This window comes from Podarcis raffonei, chromosome 7 (genome assembly GCF_027172205.1).
Source record: "Podarcis raffonei isolate rPodRaf1 chromosome 7, rPodRaf1.pri, whole genome shotgun sequence".
NCBI classification, from domain to species: domain Eukaryota; kingdom Metazoa; phylum Chordata; class Lepidosauria; order Squamata; family Lacertidae; genus Podarcis; species Podarcis raffonei.
This window is the reverse complement of record NC_070608.1, coordinates 63,797,385-63,822,852: the sequence shown is the minus strand read 5'-3', so window position 1 is coordinate 63,822,852 and position 25,468 is coordinate 63,797,385. Positions and strand designations below refer to the sequence as shown.

General features: G+C 44.2%; 1 protein-coding gene across 1 annotated transcript; it reads right to left on the bottom strand.

Moving 5' to 3' along the window:
• Window positions 1–421: 421 nt before the first annotated feature.
• On the bottom strand, window positions 422–25,211 carry TXNDC5 (thioredoxin domain containing 5). The gene is made up of 10 exons (XM_053396938.1): window positions 24,881–25,211; window positions 20,825–20,974; window positions 18,139–18,244; window positions 17,121–17,217; window positions 15,199–15,314; window positions 10,022–10,108; window positions 8,551–8,694; window positions 7,244–7,326; window positions 3,144–3,273; window positions 422–1,249 (listed from the first exon to the last, which is right to left on the bottom strand). Exons 1-10 carry the CDS (start codon window positions 25,087–25,089, stop codon window positions 1,127–1,129), a joined length of 1,245 nt encoding a protein of 414 aa, XP_053252913.1. The 5' UTR covers window positions 25,090–25,211; the 3' UTR covers window positions 422–1,126.
• Window positions 25,212–25,468: the final 257 nt, after the last annotated feature.

Here is a 25,468-nt window from a genome sequence, read left to right as displayed (position 1 = left end):
TCCATCTGCAACAAACAAATGGCAACAGCATCTTTCTACAGAGAAAACATCTAGCCTATGTACATACCTGAAAACTCCCCCAATAAAATGGCAATAAATGTTTATATATAAACCAGATTTTTTCCCCCCAGCATCTAGTTTGCTGCTGTAGTTTAAGTGTCTATCAGTACCTGCACTAGAAATTCTTTGGCTTTAAGTCTGTCATATTGAATACCAAACTGGAAAGGAGGGGGACTGGCTAGAGAGAAGCTACTCAGAATGAAAGACCACCTGGAAAAACTTACAGGTAAGTTTTGTTCTTTTGTTTATATTACCTGGAAAGAGGCTCTTTAACCATGATTAATAAACTACAGCCCCTGAAGTAATAAAAATAACCCATCTTTAGGTTTTAAAAGAATTTTAAAAATTTATTTTTTTAAAAAAAAAAAAGGATGGCCGGTCATGATCTAGGTCTGCACAAAAGGAGCCAAATCTCTTTGCAAATGGCTGAACAGAACTATTGTGTCTTTGAGCTGTCAAAAACTACCTGACAAATGGCATGGTTCAATAATAAATGCAGGCACACATAGTACCATTGCTTTTTGTTGTACATCCCTCATGATGAGAGAACACAAAATGACAGCAGTGGTCAGGGGCGTCTTTCCAAAGTGTGTGTGTGTGTGTGTGTGTTTGTTTTCCTTTGACGTTTCTATTGATGAGACATTTAAAAAGCACTGATTTGCCAGAAATAAGGTTTACAATGTGCAGTTTTGCAAAGGTCCAGGCATGTAGTAAGTTTGTAACTTGTGTAAACTACCATCATCTACCAGGCCCCCTTAATTTTAACCCTTCCTTACTGGTTTTAGATACAAAAAGGCAACTGACTACCAGGACAAAATGGAAGTTCATTAACACAACTAATAATGAAAACTCCAATTTGAACTATGATTGCTTGTTGTAAGCTTCCCTTAAGCTCAGCACAGTAGGGCTTTAGAGGAAACAAACACACACAGGGATACCACATTTTAGTACATTCAGTTTCCCAAATGACCACTATTGGAAATCTGGTACCAGCACACCTTGATTCAACTCCCTTGTTTACTGGGCAGACACAGCTTGAGAAGCAGTACCCAAACATACATGTTTTCTACAGTTCATCCTTTGCTTGCCCCAGGACAAAGTTGTGCAGTGTTTCAAGATCTCTGGCTCCAGTGTGCTCAGTGACTTTTTCCCCACCACGGAAAAGCATCAGTGTTGGGTAGCCACGAACCTTCAAAAGGAGAGAAAAGAATGTAGGTGAGAAAGCAACTGCAATCCTGTATGTCCTGACTCAAAAGTAAAAGGCTTTTCCATATGGCCAGTTTATAGTGGGCATGGCACTGCTTGGAATCTCTTATGTCTTTTGTGGTGTTCACACATCATCCTTGCCAACCTGTACTTCCCTCACCCCCTCCAGATTTCCTCTTTAGAAAAATTGAGAACTTAAAACAATCTGCTATATATATTATGTCACTGCTGGACGGAAGGGAGTTTCAACAGGTGGCCCTCATGTTCATAACATGAGCAAATAGCACAAGACCTGTAATAAGACAGAGTGAGTATTTGGGGTTGCTTAATCTCCTGAGTTGAAGGTATGCTTATGCCAATTGTTCTGTAAATTAAGATAATCTCTCTCTCCAAACGTTCTCCACCTTTAGCTTAAAGCACCTCAAGAACTGCTCGTATTGCTGAGGAGTATTAAATTGGGCTTTATTCTCTTCCTTCTGTTTTCAAGCTTGGCTAAAGGCCACACTATATATATACATTTAAACCACTCTGATACCACTTCAAACCTTTAACGGCTTCCCCCAAGGAATTCTGGGAGGTGCTGAGAGTAGTTAGGAGACCCCTGTTCCCCTGCGTGGCTTAGCATTCAATCCCTATTCACAGAGAACTCTGGGAATTGTAGCTCTGTGAGGGGAATAGGGATCTCCTAACAGATCTCAGCCCCTTAAATAAAGTGCAGCTCCCATAATTCTTTGGGGAAAGCTGTTAGGGTTATCATACTGGTTTACACTGGCAAAAACTACTGGGGGCCCAGGCACCCACAAAAAAATTATGGGTACTTGGCACCCAGCCTCACAGGGGCCGTGGAAGTCGCGTCTTAAGGCCCCAGGGGGGCGGGCCTCCCAGGCCCAGACGCTGCTGGGCACCCATAATCTGGGGCCCGATTCAGTGCCAGTGCTGGTTCCTCCGGCAGGAGGAAGCCCCTGGCGCATGGAGCTGTCAGAGATTTGTGAAAAAGAAAAAAACAGCAAGAGGCGGCAGGTATCTCCATACAGCAGGAAGGCTCCCCCATCCTTGTTGCTTCCTGCTTCCCTTCCCACAAACCTCTCATCAGGACTGATTTGATCCCCTCCTCCTCCTCTCTCAGCAACACAACTGGATTGCAAGGTGTTTTAAGCTGAAGTTAAACAACAGCTGGAGATAGCCAGGAGAGAGGAAATACCTTTAACATACAGAGAACGCATGCAACTCCCCCAGCCTTGCCAGAAAAGTGGTCCCCATCACTTTGTAGTTTAATTAGGAAAAGGTTTCTGGCAAAGCACAGTCAGAATGAAATGTATGCAAGGAGCTTGGTCATGATGAAGGCTACACTGAGAACTCTGTATGTGCAGTAAGGCTTTGGAGATTACCTCCTCCATTTTCAAAGTGTCCCCACAGCGTCCCAAAAGCCACGTCCTAAATTCAGTACAGTAGTACCTCCGGTTACGTAACCCTCTGGTTACGTAAACTTTGGGATGCGAAAGCGGCAATCCCGGAAGTATTTTACCGGGTTTTGCTTCATGTGCTGCAGCAGTTCTCAGGTTGCGGAAACCTTGGGATCCGACCGTACCTCCGGAACGGATCCTGTCTGCAACTGGAGGTACCACTGTAGTTTCAGAACCACATCTGACCACACATAGTGTGGTTAAGCAGGTACAATGAGCACATTATGTAGAAACTCCTCAGCTTTAGCTCATGTCTTTTTACACAACCCATAGTGAAAAGATTCTGTACACATTCTTCCCCGTAGCAGACACTAGTTACTTTGGAGAGTTAACTGTAAACCAAGCAGCCACACACTTGCAATTTCAACAATTAAGCACAAACGCAGTGTAAAGTCATCTAGCTTCCATACTTACGGAAAATCTATTGCAGACATTGCGTTCCATGGTGCAGTCGACTTCTGCTATCTTGACATCTACTGGTCCTGGAAAGTTCTTTTTTGAGAGATTCTCCCAAGTGGGAGCCAGGTTTTTACAATGACCGCACCTGGGGAGAGGGATTAGCATGAAAGCATATATCATTTTTTAAATAAATAAAAAATCCCCATGTTGCTTTCAATATATAACAGAGGTTTGTTTCTTTTAAGTAATGTTTTTAAAGTACAAAACAGTACTTTTCAAGCCAGAATCTCAAATAAAAAGCACAAATTAAGAAAAATCCATCCTACCGCATGAGACATTGGATCATTTTCAATAGCCATACGACACCAAAAAACTTTGAGTTGTATCTACTTCAACCATTCTTAGGCAGCACTAGTTCATCCAAAAATTACAAATAACACTTTGTCCCACATTTGATGAGGCAAGGCTCGGCAAAAGGTCAGGAGGAGCCCCTGCCCTCCTCATTCCTTAGGAGGGTGCAGGTCTCCTTGAAGAGCAGCACAAGACTCTACTGCTTTCCAAGGGCTTTGTGAAAGGGACAGAGACAGCAATAAACTTAATTTTGGCTACCAATTTAAAGGAGGGGGGGAAACCCCACTGATAATTCATCTTTTTCTGTTGTGATGTAAATGTGCCCTCCTCTAACAACCTAGGTTTCCTTAAAGTTGGAGGTGATGTCTCATAGTCATCAAATTAGGAAATAACGTACCATTTGAGCAAACAATTCTGAAGCCACAGCCCTAAACCCACCTATTGCTAAGTAGGTTCTTGCTGAAATCAGTGAAGCAAAATGTCCTCACGCCACAGCCCTCAAGCTTACCTAAAATTTAGAAAGCAATAAAGCAAAGTTTCTACCTCTGACATGTTGTTTATACAACAGTGAGGCTAACATTTAAAATATGCTACTATCCATCACTTCTCAAAAAAGCTCAAAAAAGATGGTGGTGTTTTTTTAGAGAAGGAGTAGGAGTGGCTTTGCTATTCTAGAAGTAGGTCTATTTCAAAATCACAACTCGAGCACAGCTAGTGCCCCAACCCTTTAAGTTACCTCGCCAGAAAAACCTAAGATTTATTCCTCTGTTGCTGGTCCGTTCTTGTTGTAACAGATTCATAAATTTGAAAATTGCCTCCATAAACCAAAGAGGGTCCAAATATTGTGAGGTTATATATGAGGAAGTGGCTGGCTTGCTGGTTTGCTCATTTCCTCCCTGCATCCCATCACTTACCTGGCAAGCAACAGAATTATCTTAAGATGCAGCAGAGTAACCAGGCAAGTACTGGGATGGTTAATGTTTTCTGCCAATCCAAATGCCCATCTAATGTTCCAGTCACATTTGCACAGAGGCAGATGCAGGACTGTTCTTTGAAACAGACCTGCTTCCCGTGGAACACCCAGTCTGTGTTATGCAACAACATGGCATGCAATCCAGTCACAAGCGAAGCACTTTGATGCTCCACTGATGCTCCACTGCAAAGAGTCTAAACACTTACTAAATTGTGGCCACAGCATGTCCACAGTAAGCTGCACTGGAATAAACCTGCAAACCAACTTGGTGAATGAATATACTATCCCTGTTATTATAAAGTAGATGTTAGCAAACTGGCAGCCTTCAAGCTGAAATCAGCCTATGCACGTAAATCAATTTTCGATCTATCACTGCTGTGACATTAAGTTCCACACTACTTTCCCAGTCAGTAGCTGATTCAAGGCACTACTTATAAAAATATTAAAAACCTGCTCCCTGCCGTAGGAAACAAAAGGAATCATTTTTAAGGTCTCTTACTATATACAGGGTGTGTATTAAGAGGGCTACTGACCATATGTACTGAAAACTATTAAGATGAGATGGGCTTTTTACTTGTCGTTCAGTTTAATGTTAATATTTACTTAAAACAAAGTAAAGGGCAAAAGGAGACCTCAGAGAACTAGCGGTTGCTTAGCCAAACATAAAACAGCTGACATGCAAGAGAAAAAGGTCAATTTGTATACAATGAACTATAATTGTGTACACAATTTAGCTGGCCAGGAATAGGCTACTGGCTATTTGTGTAGTAAACATTAGCCTGAACTGAAGCTTTTCATGGAAACAACTTGTTGCCAAATGAGAGTGGATTTGGTCAGGTGGCATTTAGAATATCTTTAACGCAGCCCTCACTTTTGGATATTTAGCATCCTTGTGGCATGGCTCTTTTTAGAATGAAGTCAGGAGAGAATGGAAGCTATATTTGGAATGCAGCTCTGCTCTAAGATTTGCAGAAGAGCTCAGTGAATTCTACAGGTATCTCCTCTCTTTCACGTGTATCCTTCTCACCTGTAAATAATTAGGACCAGGCCAGTTTCATCTAAGTGCCACCTGCTAAGTGGCAGGCTTGGTGGGTGAATTGCATAGGGACCACCTACGTGTCATATTGCTAACAACTTTCCCAAACTCCAGGTTTCCCTACTATCAGCAATAGCATAGGATAAGAAGACAGAAAGTCTCCAGGAGCCTGGGAGCTAGCACTGCACTGCATGAGATCAAAAACCGAACCACTTCCGTAGTTAAATAAATTTTCACATCCATGCTTGGCCATCAAGTCACTAGGTGGTCTTCAGCCAGTCTCTGAGCCGATCCACACACCATATTTATCACACAATGACTACAGAAAGCACACATCTGTCAGAAAGCCACCACCGATCAAACAGAACTTTTGCCTAGCAATTTTGTTTGCTGTGATGTGAGTGGAGAAGTGGGGTATAACTCTAACAACTGAACTTTAGTCCATCAGACAGAACGGGTTGGTTCTTGACGGTGTCATTCTTAGACTGGGTGAAATCAGTTGAGGAGCCAACTCAATGTTTTTCAATATAAGCAATTCATACTTTCAGTATAATGAAGCTCTGTGAAACTGACGTACATGTATGTGAACCAGACCCCAACCTCATAGTACTGATTGTGTACCTATGGCAATTAAATCAGATCTGATATCCCTCCCCCCCCCCCAAATAAAACATGCTTAAACCTCTGGGGTTCTATGTAGCATGAACAGCAGAATTCGTTTTTAGTATCAGCTTAGGCAAGATTGTATGTTATAAAGCAAGACGTACAAAATGTCATACATGCAAAATCTTGAGACTGTTATGGCCTGAGTCGAATACACCCAGCACAAAGGCCTGGGAATAAGTACATTAAGAGGACAATCACAGCAGGATTTGGGCACGTGGAAAATGTATTTTTACAGATTTGAGACACGAATCAAAGAGGGGCAAGAAAAGTAGAACTTTCCTCTCCACCACAGCATAGCACAGTAGGGAAAGGGAGGAAAACAACTTCCTCTCTGGCAATCACTACAGTGCTGAGGCAGCCATTTCTCTTACCACTGCAACACTGAGCTAGCACGAGAGGAATATCTCTGTCCTCTCCAGTGGAAACACAGTGCTTTCTCTGCATTTCAGGGAGCCATCTCTGAAGAGCAGAGAGAGTGGTTTTCCTGTGCAACTGCAGGAGGGGAGGATCTTCGCAGCACAGCATTGCAATAGAGAAGATACCCCCTTGCTTAACTTTCAAAGGTGCCTCTCTTTCCTCTTGCGCACCACCACTGCTAGGCACAAAGTCCTTTCCGTTTCCTGACAGGTAAGACCTCCCAGCAGTTGTAGCGTGAAAGAAAGAGGAGAAGCCCTTCTGCAACAGGTAGAGGTGCTGCCATTGGCAAATCTGACAGGGTTAGGCGGACCTCTTCATGCAGTTTGCTAGGCCTGATTTAGCATGTAGACTCTAAACAGCCAGCAAATTAACGGTCTGCCAGGGGTACCTCCAGCTCATCTCTAACAAGACACGGAGGCAAAGAATAGCTCCCAGATGGAAACTAGCTTTCACTTCTGGATAAATGCTACCAACAGGTAAATAAGGTCACAATTATCCCACTCTAAAGGCGGAAATAAGTAAGTGAGGAGAACAACAGCAGCAACAACAACAGCACAGAAACAAAAAGTTCAAATGCCTGCAATCCCAAATGTTTTCTCTGTTGAAAACATTTATCTATTTACTTCATTTGTTGTTCTAGTAATCAATAAAATCCTCATGCAGAAAACTTACCATGGAGCATAGAACTTAATGAAGGTGATCCCCTGAGACACTTCTTTATCAAAGTCTTTTTCAGAGAGGGAAAGGACTTTGCCCTGTCAAAGGAAAGGGAGGTGAAAGTCAAAATGGCTTCAAACATGCCAAGTGTGTACTTGGAAGTGATACAAGTCTCTCGCCACTGCTATGATGTTGTATTAAGAAAAAGGGGTGCATAGAGGAAGCCATGCCACACATATGACAAATGTCACAGTGTGGAGATTTCCCAACCTCCACCCAATGCATGAGGCTTTTCAATACATCCTGAGCTTGCTTTCCCCTCCACAAAGCCCCCTTGCTGGGCCAGGCCAATTGTTTTCCCTGCAGTTCATCTACCATCAGGTGAGAGCCATTGGAAGGGGGAAAGCGTGGCACTCAGAGACACATGTGCAGCTACAGTCACTGAGGAGCTAATTAAAAGCAATCTGCAAAGCACTGCTTGAAAATCCCTCATATGAGTACTGCAGCCTAAATGGACATCACTATCATTTTAATTTTCTGAACTCAAATTCCTTGTTCAGCACCTCCTGTTTTATTGTAGTCCCATCGTCCCCCTCCATTTGTTCCCTGCCTTCTTGCTGTGCCAACCCAAAACAGGGCAGAATCTGATTATGACTACCTCTGTCCTGGCAACAAGCTGTGATGTCACAAGGATGGTGACTTAAGTGAGAAAGAGGCTACAGGAAATGTAACATATACCATCCAATAGGAAGGGAACACCTCTCTGTTTAGCTACATATATTATCTTTAAACACAAAAGGATGAGCAGCCAGGAACCATTTCATTCAGAAATGAACCTGATATACATAGCATAGCTACATATGTATGTGCACGTTTACATGAATACACAGCTCCGTGGCAGCAGTCAATGCACACTTTTTAAAAAGCAACAACAGCTTTATTGCAAATTCTGATCAAGTATTATAACTAGAACCCTAGTGGAGGCGTGACAGCAAAATCGCAAGAATAATTTTTAGAGTTTGGGGAAAACATTTAAGAGGTATTATTTAGGACATGGGTAGGCAGCCTAAGGCCTGGGGGCCGGATGTGGCCAAATTGCCTTCTCAATCCAGCCTGTAGACGGTCCGGCAATCAGTGTGTTTTTACATGAGTAGAATGTGTCCTTTTATTTAAAATGCATCTCTGGATTATTTGTGGGGCATAGGAATTCATTCATTCATTATTATTATTTTCAAAATATAGTCCAGCCCCCCACAAGGTCTGAGGGACAGTGGACTGGCGCCCTGCTGAAAAAGTTTGCTGACCCCTGATTTAGGACTTACCTCTTCTTCTGGAGTTGCTTCTCTAGGTGGTGACGGTGCTTCTGTAGGTTTAGCATCTCCTGAGGCTTCTTTGGCGTCTTTTAGCTGGGATTCTACATATTCTTTCAAAGAGTCCAAATCTCTCTTTCCTTTATATTGGTCAACCTACAAAACAACAACGACAACATGTGAATCATTTAGTTTAGCAAACCTTTCTTGAATCCCCATTTGAAGATGTTCACGTTTAAGCACTTATTGCTACATATCTATATCATCCTACCAATTCATTAGCTTGGTTTATTGAATTCCACAGCTTAGGTTTTTTGCTTTTTGCCAAGAAAGAGATCCTTGCAAATCTTAATGCATTTTGAGTAACAAAGTGAGAATTTCAGTAAGTTAAGAGTTCCTTATAAAAAGAATATAAAACTTTGCATTTTCCCTATTCCCCCCCCAAAATTTCCACCTACCCATCCACAAAAAAACAAAAAAACAAAACCACCCTGTGAGGAAAAAGCAGCTTCAAAATTTCTGGAAATTTCACATCTCTGTCTAGAACCCTGAGTTAGCAGGATTCTAAAAGGTGTGAGGAGCTTCCGTGAGTACAAGAGGCCCTGAACACGAGAGAACTTGAAAGGAGCTGTGCAACTACTGGGGGAGCGCTAAAGACACATCCATGCAATAATAATAATAATAATAATAATAATAATAATAATAATAATAATAATAAAAAATAATTATTTATACCCCACCATCTGGTTGGGTTTCTCCAGTCACTCTGGGCAGCTCCCAACAAAATATTAAAAGCACGATAAAATATCAAACATTAAAAACTTTCCTAAACATGGCTGCCTTCAGATGTCTTCTAAAAGTCAGATAGTTGTTTATTTCCTTGACATCTGGCGGGAGGGCGTTCCACAGGGCGGGTACCACTACCGAGAAGGCCCTCTGCCTTCAGCTCCTTTTAAGACTTGTGTCACCCCTTCAAGTGAGCAATAACTGAACAGGAAGGGGCAGGAATTAAGGCAAGTGCTCTGAAACCAAAGCACACATTCCGGGAGCAAGGTAATTATTATTTCCCCTGATACTCATGCATGCCCTCCATCACCCCACCCCAGCCGACCCCGGTGAGGAGGAAGATCCACAAGGACTCAATGCTCCACTCTGGAGCATATTCTCCTTTGCAGCCTTGTCCAAAGGCAACACACATGATGGTTTACACCTCTGTGAAAACGGGAGCTCAGTAGTGGAAGCTGGAGGTATTTTATATGTGTGTGTTTGCATTATATCTCTGTGTGTGTATAAAACGACATGTTTGTTCTACTCGGCATTTCACAGCTCCTATGACCTGTGGCTACATAAAGATTCAGTTTCACAAACTACACCATCGGGCTTTCACAGTCCATTCCAGGGCAGGCCTGAAAGTGACGTAACCGATCCCATCACGTAAACATAGGAAACGGAATAAAGGGGGCAAGCTCCGTAATAACCTCACCTTCTCTCCTCCTCTGAACCAAAGGAGGGTTGGGTAACCGCGCACTTGGTTTTCTGAGCAGACTTCATTATGTTGTGTGCAATCCACCTGAAACACCACACAAGTATCAAGTAAAAAAGCCATTGTGAATTTCACAAAGTTAAAGGTATAATCTGTCAGCAGGTGTGCTGAAATATTTAACTCTCGCTGCTGTGCAAAAAGAAGACACAACTGCTGAAGGGTGTTGCCATGATTACTTATATAAAGCAGCTAAACATACCAGGCATGGCACATGATTGAAAACGGCACATTTTCCTGCCCATGGGGTTGCATCTAAAAAACCACAGAACAAAAGAAGAAGGGACCTGGGACAAAGAGATGAAAACATGCTATAAACTAAAACGAAGTAAAAGGAGTGATAATAAAACCTGAAAAATATAATCAAAGGAAATGAATTTGGGGGAGGGGGATGCAAGAAAACATATGAGGTCATATATGTAACGGGGAAGGAGTTCCATGCCTTAGAAGCTGTAAGAGAGACAAAGTGCATAGCTAGAACGGACAGCTTAATAGGTTCGCTGAATGGAAGGACCCAGGAGGAAAACAGAGAGAAAGCAGGAGTAGAAATGTGAAGAGACGCAAAATAAGACTCATGGGGCCAGCAGACGACGCCAGTGAAGATAAAAACACAGGAGAGAAATATACAGAGGTGTAACATGATTGAAACACAACCAAACAAAAAGTTAAATGAGCAGAAGAGCTGGGAATGGAGAGAAGAGTTTTAAGTGGGGAGATCGGTGAGGGAAGCATTACAATAACCCTTGCAACGTAAAAGGGAGAGTATAAGGGCTTAGGTGGAACCAATTGATCAGAAGGTGTGTGTGTGTGTGGTGCTTTTTAAAAACAGTATTATAAAAGAGAGAACCGACAGACCTCAGCTAGAGCAGTAATGTGAGCCAAGCAAGAGAAAGAAGGATCAAAGACAATGCCCAGCCTCTTAACTTGCTGAGAAGACTGAAGAGTGAAGTTGCTGACTGAAAGAGAAAGAGAAGGGGAAAGGTGATTTAAGGGGAAACATGACAAATTCCATCCTTTGTATACAGTGTTTGCAATAATGATCCAACATCTCAGCAGAAGGTAGTGGTAAGACGGTTGGAAGTATTAGACAGACTGGAGTTAGGAGGCAGTATTGGCTCTGAAAAGCAGGTGCTGGGAGCACAAAACAGGGGAGGGTCCTTGCCTTCATGGCCAGCTTTAGGTTTCCTGAAGGCTCCTGGCTGGTCTCCCTTGGAAACAGGGCTGCTGGGCTAATGAACACTCAGGCGGACCCAGCAAGGCTCTTGAGATGTTTTTTTGTAAGGGGGAAGAGAGAGAAAGGAATACAGCGAGAAAGAAAGGAAGAGAAAGGAAGAGTTGGACGGCACCGTGTAAGAATTTCAAGAGCAAGAGTCAATGCCAAGGAAAGGATCTAAGGACTGAGCTCAGCAGACACCAGTTCAGAGAGGAAACTGAGAAAGAAGAGTGCCATTAAAGGAAGCTTTAAAAGGACAGGTCACGATGGGAGGGAAGCCAAGAAAGGAGAGTTATCAACAAACCCCCAAATGACGCCGAGGACTAAGGAGCAGAGAGGGATCAACTGTATCAAAAACATGAGGCAAGATCAATGAGAGCAAGAGGATTTTATATAGGGCCGTCTTCAAAAGAATGCAATGTTGAATACCAGGCTGGAAAAGAAAACCTGGGTGCTGTTGTTCCAAATAGTTTGTATAACAAAAGAAAGATAGAAATGGAATGGATAGAAATGGGAAAGAGGTAAGGGGTTCAAAGGGGGGTTAAAATAAAAATGGGCAACCACAGGGCAAGCCCTGTCAGTGGAAGCCCTGAGCAAGGAAGCAACAGGGCACTTGTGCAACTGGGCTCCCCACTCCTGCCCTGCCCTCAAATAGGCCCTGGGTGCATTTGGAGAAGACATAGCAAGTTTAAAGCACAACAGAGAATGGTGAGAAGAAAGGTAAAGGCTGAAAATAGAACAAGATTTATACAATACTCTGGTTTCTCTTCAGATCGTATAAATAGAGTTAGAGAGGAAAGAACAGATGGAGTATTTGTTGTGGAAAAAAGGAAGGAAATAAGGAAGAGGGGGAACTGGGTCAAAAGGACTGAAGGAAGAAGAAAAGCAACAGCAGGAAATGAAAGCAGAGAAGATGGGTAAAAAACCGTGGTGGTGTGGTGGTGGTGATGATGATGATGATGATGAATAATACAGGCAGAACTAGAGTGTAATGAAGAGCAGAAATCAATAAACTATTGGACAAAATTATTACAAGAAAGTGATGAAGGGACACACCATTTTTTGGGTGCTTCTGCAAAAACTGGGGGTTTCCCTAAACCTGCAGCTATTGCAGGGTGGTTTATGTATTTATTTAAACCCCTTGTTTGTCTGCCTTTCCTCATCAAAAGCTGTGCATGGGTCGCGTTGCTTTGGCTGCATTAGCAATGGCATTCATAGCCATTCGTAGGGAATGATTAGACAAGGTCTAAGATGCAAACAGTAGAATGGATGGGAGATGCAAGAAGTGAGAGTGGCAGAAGGAGGCAATCTTGAAGAGAGAGAAAATGCTGAGCACAAATTTATCAGAATGAGGGTTAATTTGTAAAGTGAAACCAACAGGAATAAGAATTGGAAGGGAAGAAAGGAGGAAAGTAAGCCAGTACTGTACTCAAAAGTCAGATGTGGATGAACAGGATGGTGATAAATCACAGCAGCCCACAAATTAAAAGGAGCAGTGAAAAGAACACACACAATTAAACTATGGAACTCACTGCCACAGGAGGCAGTGGTGGCCACCAACCTTAGATGGCTTTAAAAGAGGATTAGGCAAATTCAGGGAGGATATCAAAGGCTACTAATGATGGCTATGCTCTGCCTCTGTTGCTGGAAACCACGGGAGGGGAGAGTGCTCTTGTGCTCAAATTCTGCTTGTGGGTTTCTCACAGGCATCTGGTTGACAATGATAAGAACAGGATTCTGGACTAAATGGGCCATTGGCCTGATCCAGCAGGCTCTTCTTATGTTGGAAACAAGAGATAAAGGTAAAGGGTAAAGGGACCCCTGACCATTAGGTCCAGTCGTGGCTGACTCTGGGGTTGCGACACTCATCTCTCTTGATTGGCCGAGGGAGCTGGCATACAGCTTCCGGGTCATGTGGCCAGCATGACGAAGCCACTTCTGGCGAACCAGAGCAGCGCATGGAAACGCCGTTTACCTTCCCGCCGGTACCTATTTATCTACTTGCACTTTGACGTGTTTTTGAACTGCTAGGTTGGCAGGAGCAGGGACCGAGCAATGGGAGCTCACCCCGTCATGGGGATTCGAACCGCCGACCTTCTGATCGGCAAATCCTAGGCTCTGTGGTTTAACCCACAGCACCACCCAAGAGATAGAAGAGGGAAAATCAAGAATCTGGAGCAAGCAAGAAGATGAGAACAGATGACTTGCCACTACAACCTTCAAGGTGGGAGGAGTGAGTAAAAGCTAGTGAATGACTTAAGAAACAGCATCCAAGGCAGCAGTCAACTGGAGAGACTAGAAGAGCAAGTAGAGAGAGAGAAAATTCAGAGGAAGAAACCAAGTAGTGTGGCTTATTCGATAGCTGCAGGAAAGCAAATGAGAATGAGAATCAAGGCAAACCAACAACAACATGACAAAGAACTTAAACTAAATTGGGATGACGAGGGCAATGTGCAGTAGGGCCAGCACTGAGAGCAACACTACCAGCTAACCAGCATGAAATAAGGGGTGGGGAAATGGAGACATCAGAGAACAGCGGTCCAAATACCCTTGAAAAGCAAAATTGCAAACACTTTGCACAATGGCCTGGATCCAGACTAACAGCACAATCCTACCCAGGACTTTACCCAGAAGTAAGTCCAATGGAACTCAATGGGGCCTATTCCCAGGTAAACGGGGTTAGGATTACATCCAAAATCCATTACACTTTGTAGCTCCATTGAAATCAATGAGGACAGTTAAGTTTCGGCAAGTTTAGATCCAATTGATTTCAGTGGGTTTAAAGTGTGGCTTGGTGTGGATCCATCTCAATATTTTTGAAGACAGGCAGAACACTTGTCTGTGTTGGTTTCAACAAGCATTTATTTGCCCCCTTCCAAACCTGCTCTTGGTTAGGAAAAACAAAATGAAAATATTGATATATTTTTTTAAAAAAACACAAAATAAGTACCAGACTTTCCTTCCAATGTCATGTGTAGTTTGTCTCCCAAAAGACCCCGAATACTTTATTTCGTCTAAACTATTAACCGTGCACCCAGTTGAACATTTCAGGCTGGGAGAGCAATCTTTTCCACCAGAAAGCTAACAATATGACTACACTCCTGTTTTTATAGTTAGCTGAAGTTGTTCCAACACCCACACACATCTGCCTGAAGATGGAAAGAAGGGCTCCATCATCATAAAAGTAAGCTGTAGGGACCCTGCCTTTTCCTTCTTTAAAATAACAAGGCCCTGGTATGGCTATATTCCTATTAACCACTCATTCACTTGCCCACAAAGAGTAAGAATCCCTTCTGTGTACGCAGTTTGCTACTTACTGTTTCTGTAACAGATAATTTGTCTGATTTTGCTGTTAACTGTCCTGATTTTTACAGTGGTACCTCGGGTTACATACACTTCAGGTTACATATGCTTCAGGTTACAGGCTCCGCTAACCCAGAAATAACTCAGGTTAAGAACTTTGCTTCAGGATGAGAACAGAAATCACGCAGCGGCAGCGCAGCAGCAGGCCCCATTAGCTAAAGTGGTGCTTCAGGTTAAGAACAGTTTCAGGTTAAGAACGGACCTCCGGAACAAATTAAGTACGTAACCAGAGGTACCACTGTATTTTTATGTTATTTTTTTAAATGTGGAAAGGCCGGGTACAAAGGTTTTAAATGAGTAAATAAGCTTCCCTGTGACATACACACAGGTAAGATAAATATTTTGTGGGCAGGTTCCAGCAAAACAAACAAGGCACCAGAAATTTTTTTTAAAACCAAGATGTGCAAATGGACTGCCAGGAGTATTATACCGCAGAGTAAATGAAGTTAATTGCGGGTTAATGGAGCAAACAGCGTTCTCCCATCATAGATATTACTGTCCAACTACATAATGTTCAATTTAAGACCTTGTAAACGAAGCCTACCTTGCCAATCTTGGCAGTCCCCGAATTTTCAAGGTGCTGGGCCAACTGCTCCCAAGTTGGCGCCAGGGCCTTGCAGTGGCCACACCAAGGGGCAAAGAATTTGATAAAGTGATTGCCTAAAAACAAAACAAAACAAGGCATATGTAAATAAACAGCACTCAGTTCACTCATTCCAGCAGTGATTAAGTGTCTGTCTTTATGCAGACAAACAACACTTGAAGGAGTACTGCTACCCTTTGCCACGCCTGGGTTTCCATTCTCAAGAGGTGGGGATCCTGATCCCAGCATCACACAGCTGACCTGTGTGAAACAGGGGGCTCGCTCCCACCTGCAGCTCCCAGTCACTTCCTCCATACGTTCCCTAGCATAACCACTTAGAAACCTTGGTAAGATAAGCAAGGTAACCTTGCCTGACATTCTTCCCCAATCCCCTCTCTACTACACTGCACTAAAAAACTTTATGCGCTTTCCTTTTTTTACACAAGGCTTCTAAAGGTAAAAGGTAAAGGACCCCTGGAAGGTCAAAGGTGACTATGGGGTTGCGGCGCTCATCTCGCTTTCAGTCTGAGGGAGCCGGCATTTGTCCACAGACAGCTTTCCGGGTCGTGTGGCCAGCATGACTAAACCACTTCTGGTGCAACGGAACACCTTGACAGAAGCCAGAGCGCACGGAAACGCCATTTACCTTCCCGCCAGAGCAGTACCTATTTATCTACTCGCACTGGTGTGCTTTCAAACTGCTAGGTTGGCAGGAGCTGGGAGCAACGGGAGCTCACTCCGTTGCGGGGATTCGAACCGCCGACCTTCTGACTGGCAAGCCCAAGAGGCTCAGTGGTTTAGACCACAGCGCCACCTGTACCACAAGGCTACTAAAGCATCTTGATTCCAAAATGTTTCCTCTAAAACGTCATCTCCTCTGAGTCTTGCAGGCCTCGAGGTTATCAGCAACTGATGGCCTTTTCGAGTTCTCAGTGGAGAAAGTTTGTTGGAGGTGTCAGAACAACAAGGATGGGAAAAGGCCTTTCTTTGAACCACTGGTCTCACTGGGTCTGAAGAAGGTTCAGAGCAATCTCCACCTGCCCTGGAAGTATGTTGCCAAGCATCAGGTCCTGGGTTAACAGCTGAGTTCTGAGGATTACAGTTCATCTTAGTAAGCTGAAAGTAGGCCTTCTTCCTCCATAAGGACACAAAAAGAGCCTGCTGGATCAGCCCAAAGACCCATCTAGTCCAGCATTCTTTTCTTACAGTGGCCAACCAGATGCCTATAGAAAGCTTGCAAGGAGGACCTGGGTGCTCACAGCCTCTTCGCTTTCCCCTTCACACAAACCAGTGAACAAGTCAGGAAGTCTTCGGTTGCGTCTGAACTGGGAAACTATGGTTAATAGCTCTGGAACATGCAGGGCATGATGCCAACTTCCAACCTCAGTTTCAGGCTTGCTCTGAAACCATTAACTAAAACCTTCCTGATTTCATAGAAACATGGAATTTTAGAGTTGGAAGGGACTACGAGGGTCATCTAGTCCAACCCCCCTGCAACGCAGGGATCTTTTTGCCCAAAGTGGGGATCAAACACACGGCCCCAAGATTAAGAATCTCATGCTCTACCAACTGAGCTGTCATTTGTTCACTTGCCTACGTGGAAGGAGGAGTTGTAGTGGCTACATGCAAAGGGCATGAGGATGATTTGTAACTCAGCTTCAAAACTCGGGATATGAACATTCAAAACATGGCAAGTGTCATTAGTTTGCAATGCTTGAGCTGTGACCCAGGAACTCTCAAGATGAAATCTCATTTCTGCTACACAGATTTATTAGATAGCCTATTCATTATGGGACACTGTACCACCATTACATAAATTTATTAAATATAAAGAGCTTTTTTTTAAAAAAAGCAAGGATTTGCAGCAATAACTATCAAGTTACCTTCTGCAATATGCGTTTTGAAATTAGCCGATGTGAGCTCATATAGACCCTGCTTCGATTCCGGGTCTTTGGGAGACTCTGGTTCAGAATCTTTCTCCTATCATACAAAGGAAAATTAGATTAAGAACGCTATTGTATCTCAAGACAGACACAGCTGGTTATATAGCTGTATGCATAATGAAACCGCAATTATAAATTTGTGGTTATACTCACAACTGCAAACATGAAAATACTTGTTCGCATTTTCAGATAAAAGCATACACCTATTAGCTAACATGCTGTATACACAATCGTAACACAACTCATGCCATCCATCCAAATGTAACTACTTCTTGCATGGAATTATTTCCCCCCAAAGGTAAACACACACACATGTATATAATGTATGTTTATGTCTGCAGATCAATAAATTTTATTTTCCTTGAGCAACAAATGAGAGGCAGCCAACTTTCAAGGAAAAAAAAACACAAAGCAATGCTGGCAGCAGAAGCAGCAGCACTGAGGGCATGTTGTGGGGCTGCAGGGTGAGTGAGTGAGCAAGAGAGAGTGTGTTTGTGTGTGTGTAGAGCTCTAAGTTCAACCAGTTTACTTCCTTAGCCCACACCTAACCAGGAGAGCTTGCATTTGGTTCAGTGTAGGAATGAAGGATAAAAAAAGAATAATAACTACATTCAGCTACTGTTTCCCTTCAATGTGAACGGCATTGGTTTTTAAAAACACGGACATTATTGATGGCTGTTCATCACTGCCCAGCTCAAATTATTAGAGGAAGAGGTAGGATAGCACAAGGCCCCAAACCTTCATCTTGTTCAATTTTCGCGTCCCTCCTTTATTTTCTAACACATTACCTAAGGGGGGAAATGCAAAACGTATGGCCTTCTGGCCTTCTATGGGCTCCCCTTATAATTCAGTAACTGATATGCTGTATTTGCACTCTTTTAAAAGCAAACAAAAAACAATTTGAATGGCATTTTATTTTGTGTCTCCTGAAAGAAGGAAGGACTCTTTGATCACTTACAGCAGGTTCTTCTTTTAGTGTCTTCAGCATCCAGTTCTCCAGCGACTGAAAGTCTCTAGGTCCCTGGTATTTTGCAGCTTCTTGGCCTGGTCTGAGCAGTTTCAGGCTGCAAATGCAAGACAACAAATGCAAATGTTTTTAAGGTCATGCGATGTTGAAACATTCTGAAAACGACTGTACTTTTGCCGTCATGTCCCAGCTCAAAGAACCTTCCTCAGGGTGGTCTCTTTAATCCTAATTTTTCACAGTTGTGTTGATTTCAGTAGCACAGCATTAGGCTTCCCAAGGCCACAATTTCTCTGCAAACTTTCAAAAAGACTTAAAAAACTGAAGACAGCTTCAAATCTAACTGTGATGGAGATAGTTTGAATGCCCTTTCACTGCCGTGAAAACGTTAACAGTACCACCTTCTGTACCCGAAACAAACTATTTGCAATGCTGGGGGGAAAGCTGGGGGATGTGGGGGTCTATAGATTAGCGCCTGTGACGTCACTAGCATATTTGCACCTCCACCCAAACAATTCACGGTGCAGTTCTGCAACTGCTTTAAAATTGCTTGTGTTGCTTTTTATTGGTAATGTCAAGGGCAAAAAAAGGTACCGGACCCCTGACAGTTAAGTCCAGTTGCGGACGACTCTGGGGTTGTGGCGCTCATCTCGCTTTGCAGGTGGAGGGAGCCGGCGCTTGGCCACAGACAAGTTTGTCCACAGACAAGTTTTTCCAGGTCATGTGGCCAGCATGACTAAGCCGCTTCTGGCGAACCAGAGCAGTGAACGGGAAGGCCATTTACCCTCCCGCTGGAGCGGTACCTATTTATCTACTTGCACTTTTTTGGCGTGCTTTCGAACTGCTAGGTTGGCAGGAGCTGGGACCGAACAACGGGAGCTCACTCCGTTGCGGGGATTCGAACTGCTGACCTTCTGATCAGCGAGTCCAAGAGGCTCAGTGGTTTAGACCACAGTGCCACCCGCTTTTACTAATATAAACTCTGCTTATATACACATGCATATATTTGAGGACAGCATGCCTAAAACATAAAGGGACAGAGCCAATCGCATGTTTAAACTTGCAAGATATGTATTACAAGCCCAACTGCAAGGCTAGGTTCTCACTCTACAAGTAAAGAGCCCATTATGACTACTGTTGAATGTTACACCTGTCTTCTTATGAAACATTTTATATCAGCATATTAAGAAATCTAAAGTGAAAAAAATGTTAAGAAACTTAGGCCAGAGGCTCATCACTATCTGCCCATACACGTTGAGTGAGGAGTCCTGGTTACCTGCCGTTTGCCAATAAAGCGCTGGATAATTCACAGCAAGTATGAAATCAAGAACCTGCCGACCTCATGCAAATTCAGCCTGCCCAGGCTGTGGGTATACACGCCCCACAACAGGGAAGAGCTCATCAAAGAGAGGCTATATCTGCAGAAACATCTAACAGGCTACCCTTGCCAAGAAGCTTCCAGGGTGTCGTCAATTAGGTTCTTCCTGGTTTAGCAAATGAACACGGGCCATGGAGAAGGAAATGATCAGTAATTACTATACCAGATGAGGTGTGGTCCTCTCACCCCAACCTACCGGAGCAATTCAACCACCTTCTGCTAGCTATAAAACCTTTGCATCACCGTGGCACATTTGCACAGCTGTTCCTCTTATCCACGCACAGGCAAACATATGGGTGTGCTCACTGCACTTTTCACTAAACCCAAGAGGAGCAAGGAGGAAACAGAAAGTGCATCAAATGTTGGAAGGTTTTCAGTGCTAGTACTCCTCAGTCTAGATCCACTGAAGTTAATGAGCATGGCTAACTTAGGTTTATTAATTTCAATGGGTCCACTCTGAGCAGAAGGTAGTTGAATACAGCCCGTTGCTTTTATTTCCTTGTGCAAATATGTATGCACATAATCCCATGGTACAGTCCAATGGCACATAAGCCCACCAACCATGCTGAAGCTAAGCAGGTCTGGACAGTGCCTAGGAGAGGCATTGGCTGGCTTCACGCTTTTTCCTGCATCATGATTTCTGCCACTGCCTGCTCTTGTGGTTCGCTGTCCCCTGAATGAGGCAGGAGAGCTGAGCCTGCAGAGTTAACAAGGGCTACAGGAATTGAGAGAAGCACTGGCTGACTTCACAGTGTTCCCCACATTGTGATTTTTGCATAGCACACAGACACACACATCACGATTCAAGATATATTGCCAGGGTCAAAAAATTATGAAACCGATGTCACGATATGGACATCAAACCAGTTTTGGACGATATATTGATATTATCACCTGGCCTAAGTGCCTAGATGGAAGATTTCCCAAGAACCTCATAAATGCTGCCTTGAGTTCCAAGGCAGGATATTAATTTAAGAAAATAAAGAAACAATATTAAGAGGGCTTTTTTAAAACAATCACTATGTGATTGCTACATGGGCTGCTGCTAGGTAGAAGGTCTGTTCACAAAACAGGGAAAAAGAGGATTCTGGACCTTCCCAGGTGCAAAACAGAATCTAATGTATAATACACAATACAGTATATTCCATGCACTTGGCAAAAAAGACGAGCCTGCTGACATTTAGCATTTCACCACAATGCTACGCTATAAGCACTTAAAAGCAACTGCCCCCCCTCATGCTGGCATGGGCCTAAGGGAGATACGCAGAACAATTAACAGATGCAATGCTCCTTTAAACGTACGTCGGGTATCCTCTGACACTATACTCGGAACACAGTGGCGTATCCGCAGTGCAGTCCACTTTGACAACATAGACCTGTGGATCTTCCATGCTGTTGTACTTGTCTGCAAGATCGTTCCATGTTGGCTGCAGGCGCTGGCAGTGCCCACACCTGGAGTAAAAAAGAAGATTAATGAATTCATTTTCCTTTGTTACAGGGATTACTGAGATCATCTGCCTATGGTTTAGAATCTCCATTTTCAACCACACTTATTGTCTAGCAGAAGCCCGGGAGCTGGGCTTTGGTCTGATTTCAGGTTTCAGTTGATGTTTTTCAAACCGTGTTCTGGGGAAACACTGAGGTTCCTTGGAAGCTTATCGGTAATTTCAATAATGGCTGGAAAGATTCTCTAAAAGATTTCTCATCTCCTCTTACTGATGGGGTGCCACCAAGGGAGTGTACTGGATGCAATCTTAGTTCACGTGAGTTAACAGTGATGTGAAATGAGTATATAGCCTAGAACATCCCAGAAACCTCAGCATCTTGCAGGAATTCCATGAGAGACAGCAGTTTTCCTGCACACAACTTGATATGGAAAGGACTCCCAAAATATGCAAAGTCTGCAACCACTGTATCTAGCAACTAATGTGCCTCAAACACTTATTACTACTACTATTATTACTAATTACTTTTGACAAACACTCAGCAGAGTTTTAAGCATTTGTTCTGACATTAGTTAGTTGTTCAAAGAGATAAAGAGTGTGTCTAAAGCAGCTCTTTGGATCACAAACATAATAATGCTGCTTTGAATAAGAAGATTGCATTACAACAGCAAACAGTGTGAATGTTGCAGAAAACCGAATCATCAAGTTGATGTGAAGTTCAATCCAAGACCATCACTGGACAAGAAGCATCAGGTATACTCTATAAAACCTCCCAAATGTAGGGTGGGAAAGGCACTTTTCTTTAACCTCACAATATGTATCACCCTGACGCTAATCCGGGATATCTATAAGTGTTTAGGAGCTCAAGCAGACCAATTCCATCTCCCTCCATTTTCTTCTATTTTTTAAACTGATATACTGTCAACATTCCACGAGTCAAAATTGAGCTGCTTTAGGGCTTCCTAACATTTCTTTTTATTTTACAAAGTAGTATCCCTTTTCAAAGACTTGCCCCAAGTGTGCAGAAATCATCCCTTTATTTATAGGTGGCCTGTTTTACTTCCACACTGATTGGTGCAAGACCACACAAGTCTGGCATTACTGTATTGTGCATTGGAGAGATGTATGGTCCACTCATTCCTTTCCCAGGGTTCCTTTGTCCCCTTCAGAGTAATTTTGCAAAGGCCAAAACTCACATTAGGATTTACCCTCTAGCAAGCTAGCTTGAATGAATTGATTAATTATGGTCACAGACCAGAAATAGCAAGCTAGATGTGTACCCAGAAGCATCCTGGAAAAAGAGGGAAGACCATGAACTCAATGACTGGGATGACTATTTGCAAATGTTACAATCAGTATGGGATCACTTGCATACATAGGGAAATTCCACCCCCACAACACCAAGTGTCCCTCTGGCTACCACAAGGCATGTGTGGAGAAAGACAAAGGATAATGAATCTTTTCATGCCTCAAGTATAACACATAATGCAGGTGTGCAACACCTGTGGCCTTCCAGGTGTTGCTGAACTCAAACTCCTAGCATCCTTGACCACTGGCTAGGATAGCTGGGGCTGAATAGGACTTGGGAGTCCAACAACTCCCATGTTAAAAGGGACATTTCCCTATGATGAAGGTGGGGAAACCCAGATTGCACATCTCATGGCAGAAGAAATGCTCAAATTCTGCCTTTATAACAATGAGCTGTATATGTGAAGACACCCACAGAAGATGCCTATTTGTATTGCAGAAAGAGGAATTGAAAACCTCTGGATTATTTAACTCAACATAGCCCTCATTTGGATGAAGGGGGCGGGGGTGGGAGCACCAGGAGAAAGCCTGTGCTGATGTTTCATGTTAGGAGTTTCCCCCGTTTATCTTTCTAACTATAAATTCACATTTGAAGTGGGGACACGCAGGAGACCAGAGATACTATTGGAGCTAAAGGGGGCAACCTAACTAGGCCATTGCTAGCTACTTGAAATTGCCCCCCACGTAACCCAAGTGGTGACTCTGCTCCTGATCTGCAGCGCAATTCCTACTAGGAGTCTACCCCTTTAAAAATAAAATTTTAAAGTCAGTTCAGTGCTGATTGAACACTTCTCAATTATTAAGATGGTTGGGTGACGCCGGAAGTCTCCTGCTTTGCCTTGCCAGGAGCTCTGCACAGATCAACACTTCCTATATTAACATCTCAGAGCAAGATTATCTGTGCATATAGACTCTGTCTCAGAAGGAGCTCTTTCTATTTACCTTTTTCTTTGCCCTGAGGCACAGACCTAGGAAAGATGTGAATTCTTAATTAGCTGTTTGCATTTACTGCAGAAGCTTCAGCTGCCTTAAGAGAAAATAGCTTGGAAACCACTTTTGCATGGGCTTTGAGGACTATGCAACACTGCTTATGAATTTTCAGTGAGTTAAAAAATGGCATTTTATTAATGATAGAGCTGGTCTGAGACCAAGTTCTGACCCGAGTCTTAGTAGACCTAGGCTCAAATTAAAGGAGGGGAGGAGAGGGGAAAGAGGTTAACATGTTATGTCCTGCTGTTTTGTTTAGATTCCACTTAGGGTGTGTTGTGTATTTTTTGCTTTGCCTCTGGTCAGTTAGGACCTGTGAATGGGATCCAGCAATGACAGACTTATCTGCAACAATGGAAATGATTTTTCTATGGGTCCTTTGTATGCCTATGAAAATTTGAACAAAAAAAGTATATCAAAGTTTTTTAAAAGGCACAAATACTCCATTAGTTTTCCCTTTACTATCTATTTAATGTTAGGTTAGATACATATTTTTTCAGTTTCTTTTTAAAGACACTTGAAAAACAGCAAAGTTTTTTTTAAAAAAAATAATGTACTGATAGGCAAACTACTAAACCTTTCTGTAGGCTAGCAATGTGTGAACTAATCTGCAACCCTGAAGTTGCCATTTTTCTAATCACAAAAGTTGTCTCTGCAATCTTCTGCGTGCCTCCACTCCAGAATGTACACTGCTCACATGCATAGCTCATTTCTGTGCGCACAGTTACCTGACTTCTGTGCTGGCCATCGCGTGAACACACCTGCACTTAAAATGCACGCACAGATAAGTGATGAGCTACTTCGGGTATTACGACCACCAATCGATCTGACATAACTTGCCCCATTTAGCAATCTAAGAGCCCTGGCCACCCCCCCCCCCCAACATCCTGTTCTTACCAACCAGATGACCGTGGGAAGCCCAAAAGCAAGACCTGAGTGCCAATAGCCCTCTCCTGGCTTGCCCATCCACCCCAACGACCCACTTTCAGAAGCACACTGCCTCAAGACAGTGCAGATACCAACATGGCTAGTATTTATACCCTGCTGGGTCCCATGGGTGAAGGGCAGCTTATGGTAATGCCATTAAACTCTCTCTGGGGACAGAGGGTAAAAGTCACAAGTGGGGGCAGGCTGCAGCAGCTACTTCTGCAGGGAAAGAAAACCTCCTCGCGGGTTTTCTGCCCCTGAGGTGGTAGAGCACCTGCTCTCTCCCCAACCGCACCCAGGAATAATGAATGATAGGGCGCAGAGGCAGCACAGCTAGATTAACAGAATCATAGGACTGTAGAGTCGGAAGGGGACCCAGGGGGGTCATCTAGTCCAACCCGCTGCCGTGCAGGAAGATGCAGCTGTTCCAAAAAGAGGGGCTGCTGCTGCGAGATCCCGCCAACTTCTCCACAAATAGAGACTTTTTAAAGACCCCCTTGGACGCGTGTGCGCGTTTGGGGAGGCAGTGGGTGGAGGATGATGATGGAGGAGGAGGAGCCTCCGCCGCCCCCCACCCCAACCGGCTGACCCCCCGCCCCAGCCGCCCTCCGGCCCGCCACGTCAGCGGGAGGAGCAGACCTCGGCGCGCGCCCACCCCCTTCCTTTTCCCCAGGCCGCCGCCGCCGCTCACCACGGGGCGAAGAACATGACGAAGTGCGGCGCGCTCTGGGCGCCATGGCGCAGCATCTCGGCGCTGTAGAGGTGCCGCGCGTGGGGGTCCTCCTCGCCGCCCGCCTCCGTCCCCTCGGCCCGAGCGGGGCCCGCGCCTAAGGAGAGGCAGCCGAGCAGCAGGGCCAGGCAGGCCGCGGAGTGGTGGGAGGAGGAGGAGGAGGCGGCCATGGCGGCGGTGCAAACGGAAAGAGAACGAGGAAAGAAGGAAGGAAGAAAGAAGCCGGCCCGGGCCACGTCTCCCCTCCCGGCCAACCCCGCCTGCTGCTGCGGCTGCTGCTCCCCCCGCTGCGAGGGCGGTGTCTCCTCAGCCTCCGCCCCCGCTCCGCCTGCCTCGGAGGAGTCAAAGGGCGACGGGGAGGGGCCGGCAGGGAAAGGCCGGCGGCGCCGAAGCGCGCTTCTTTCCCCCTCGCGGCTCGGAGCAAAGTTGCGCCTGTGAGGAAGCTGCCCGTTAAGTTTCGAAAGAGAAGCGGTTCGGGGGCTCAGGGGAGCGGAGGAGGAGGGGACCCCCCTTCAGGGCCGCTGCTGTTGGGCAGCGCGCTTAATCAAC

Excerpts from the sequence above, each read along its gene's own strand:
- TXNDC5 (XM_053396938.1), bottom strand. The coding sequence starts at position 25,089 with ATGGCCGCCTCCTCCTCCTCCTCCCACCACTCCGCGGCCTGCCTGGCC. Across the intron at positions 20,975-24,880 it reads GTCATGTTCTTCGCCCCGTG|GTGTGGGCACTGCCAGCGCC; the intron begins GTGAGCGGCGGC and ends TTTTTACTCCAG. Across the intron at positions 15,315-17,120 it reads CAAAACGCATATTGCAGAAG|GCAATCACTTTATCAAATTC; the intron begins GTAACTTGATAG and ends TTTTGTTTTTAG.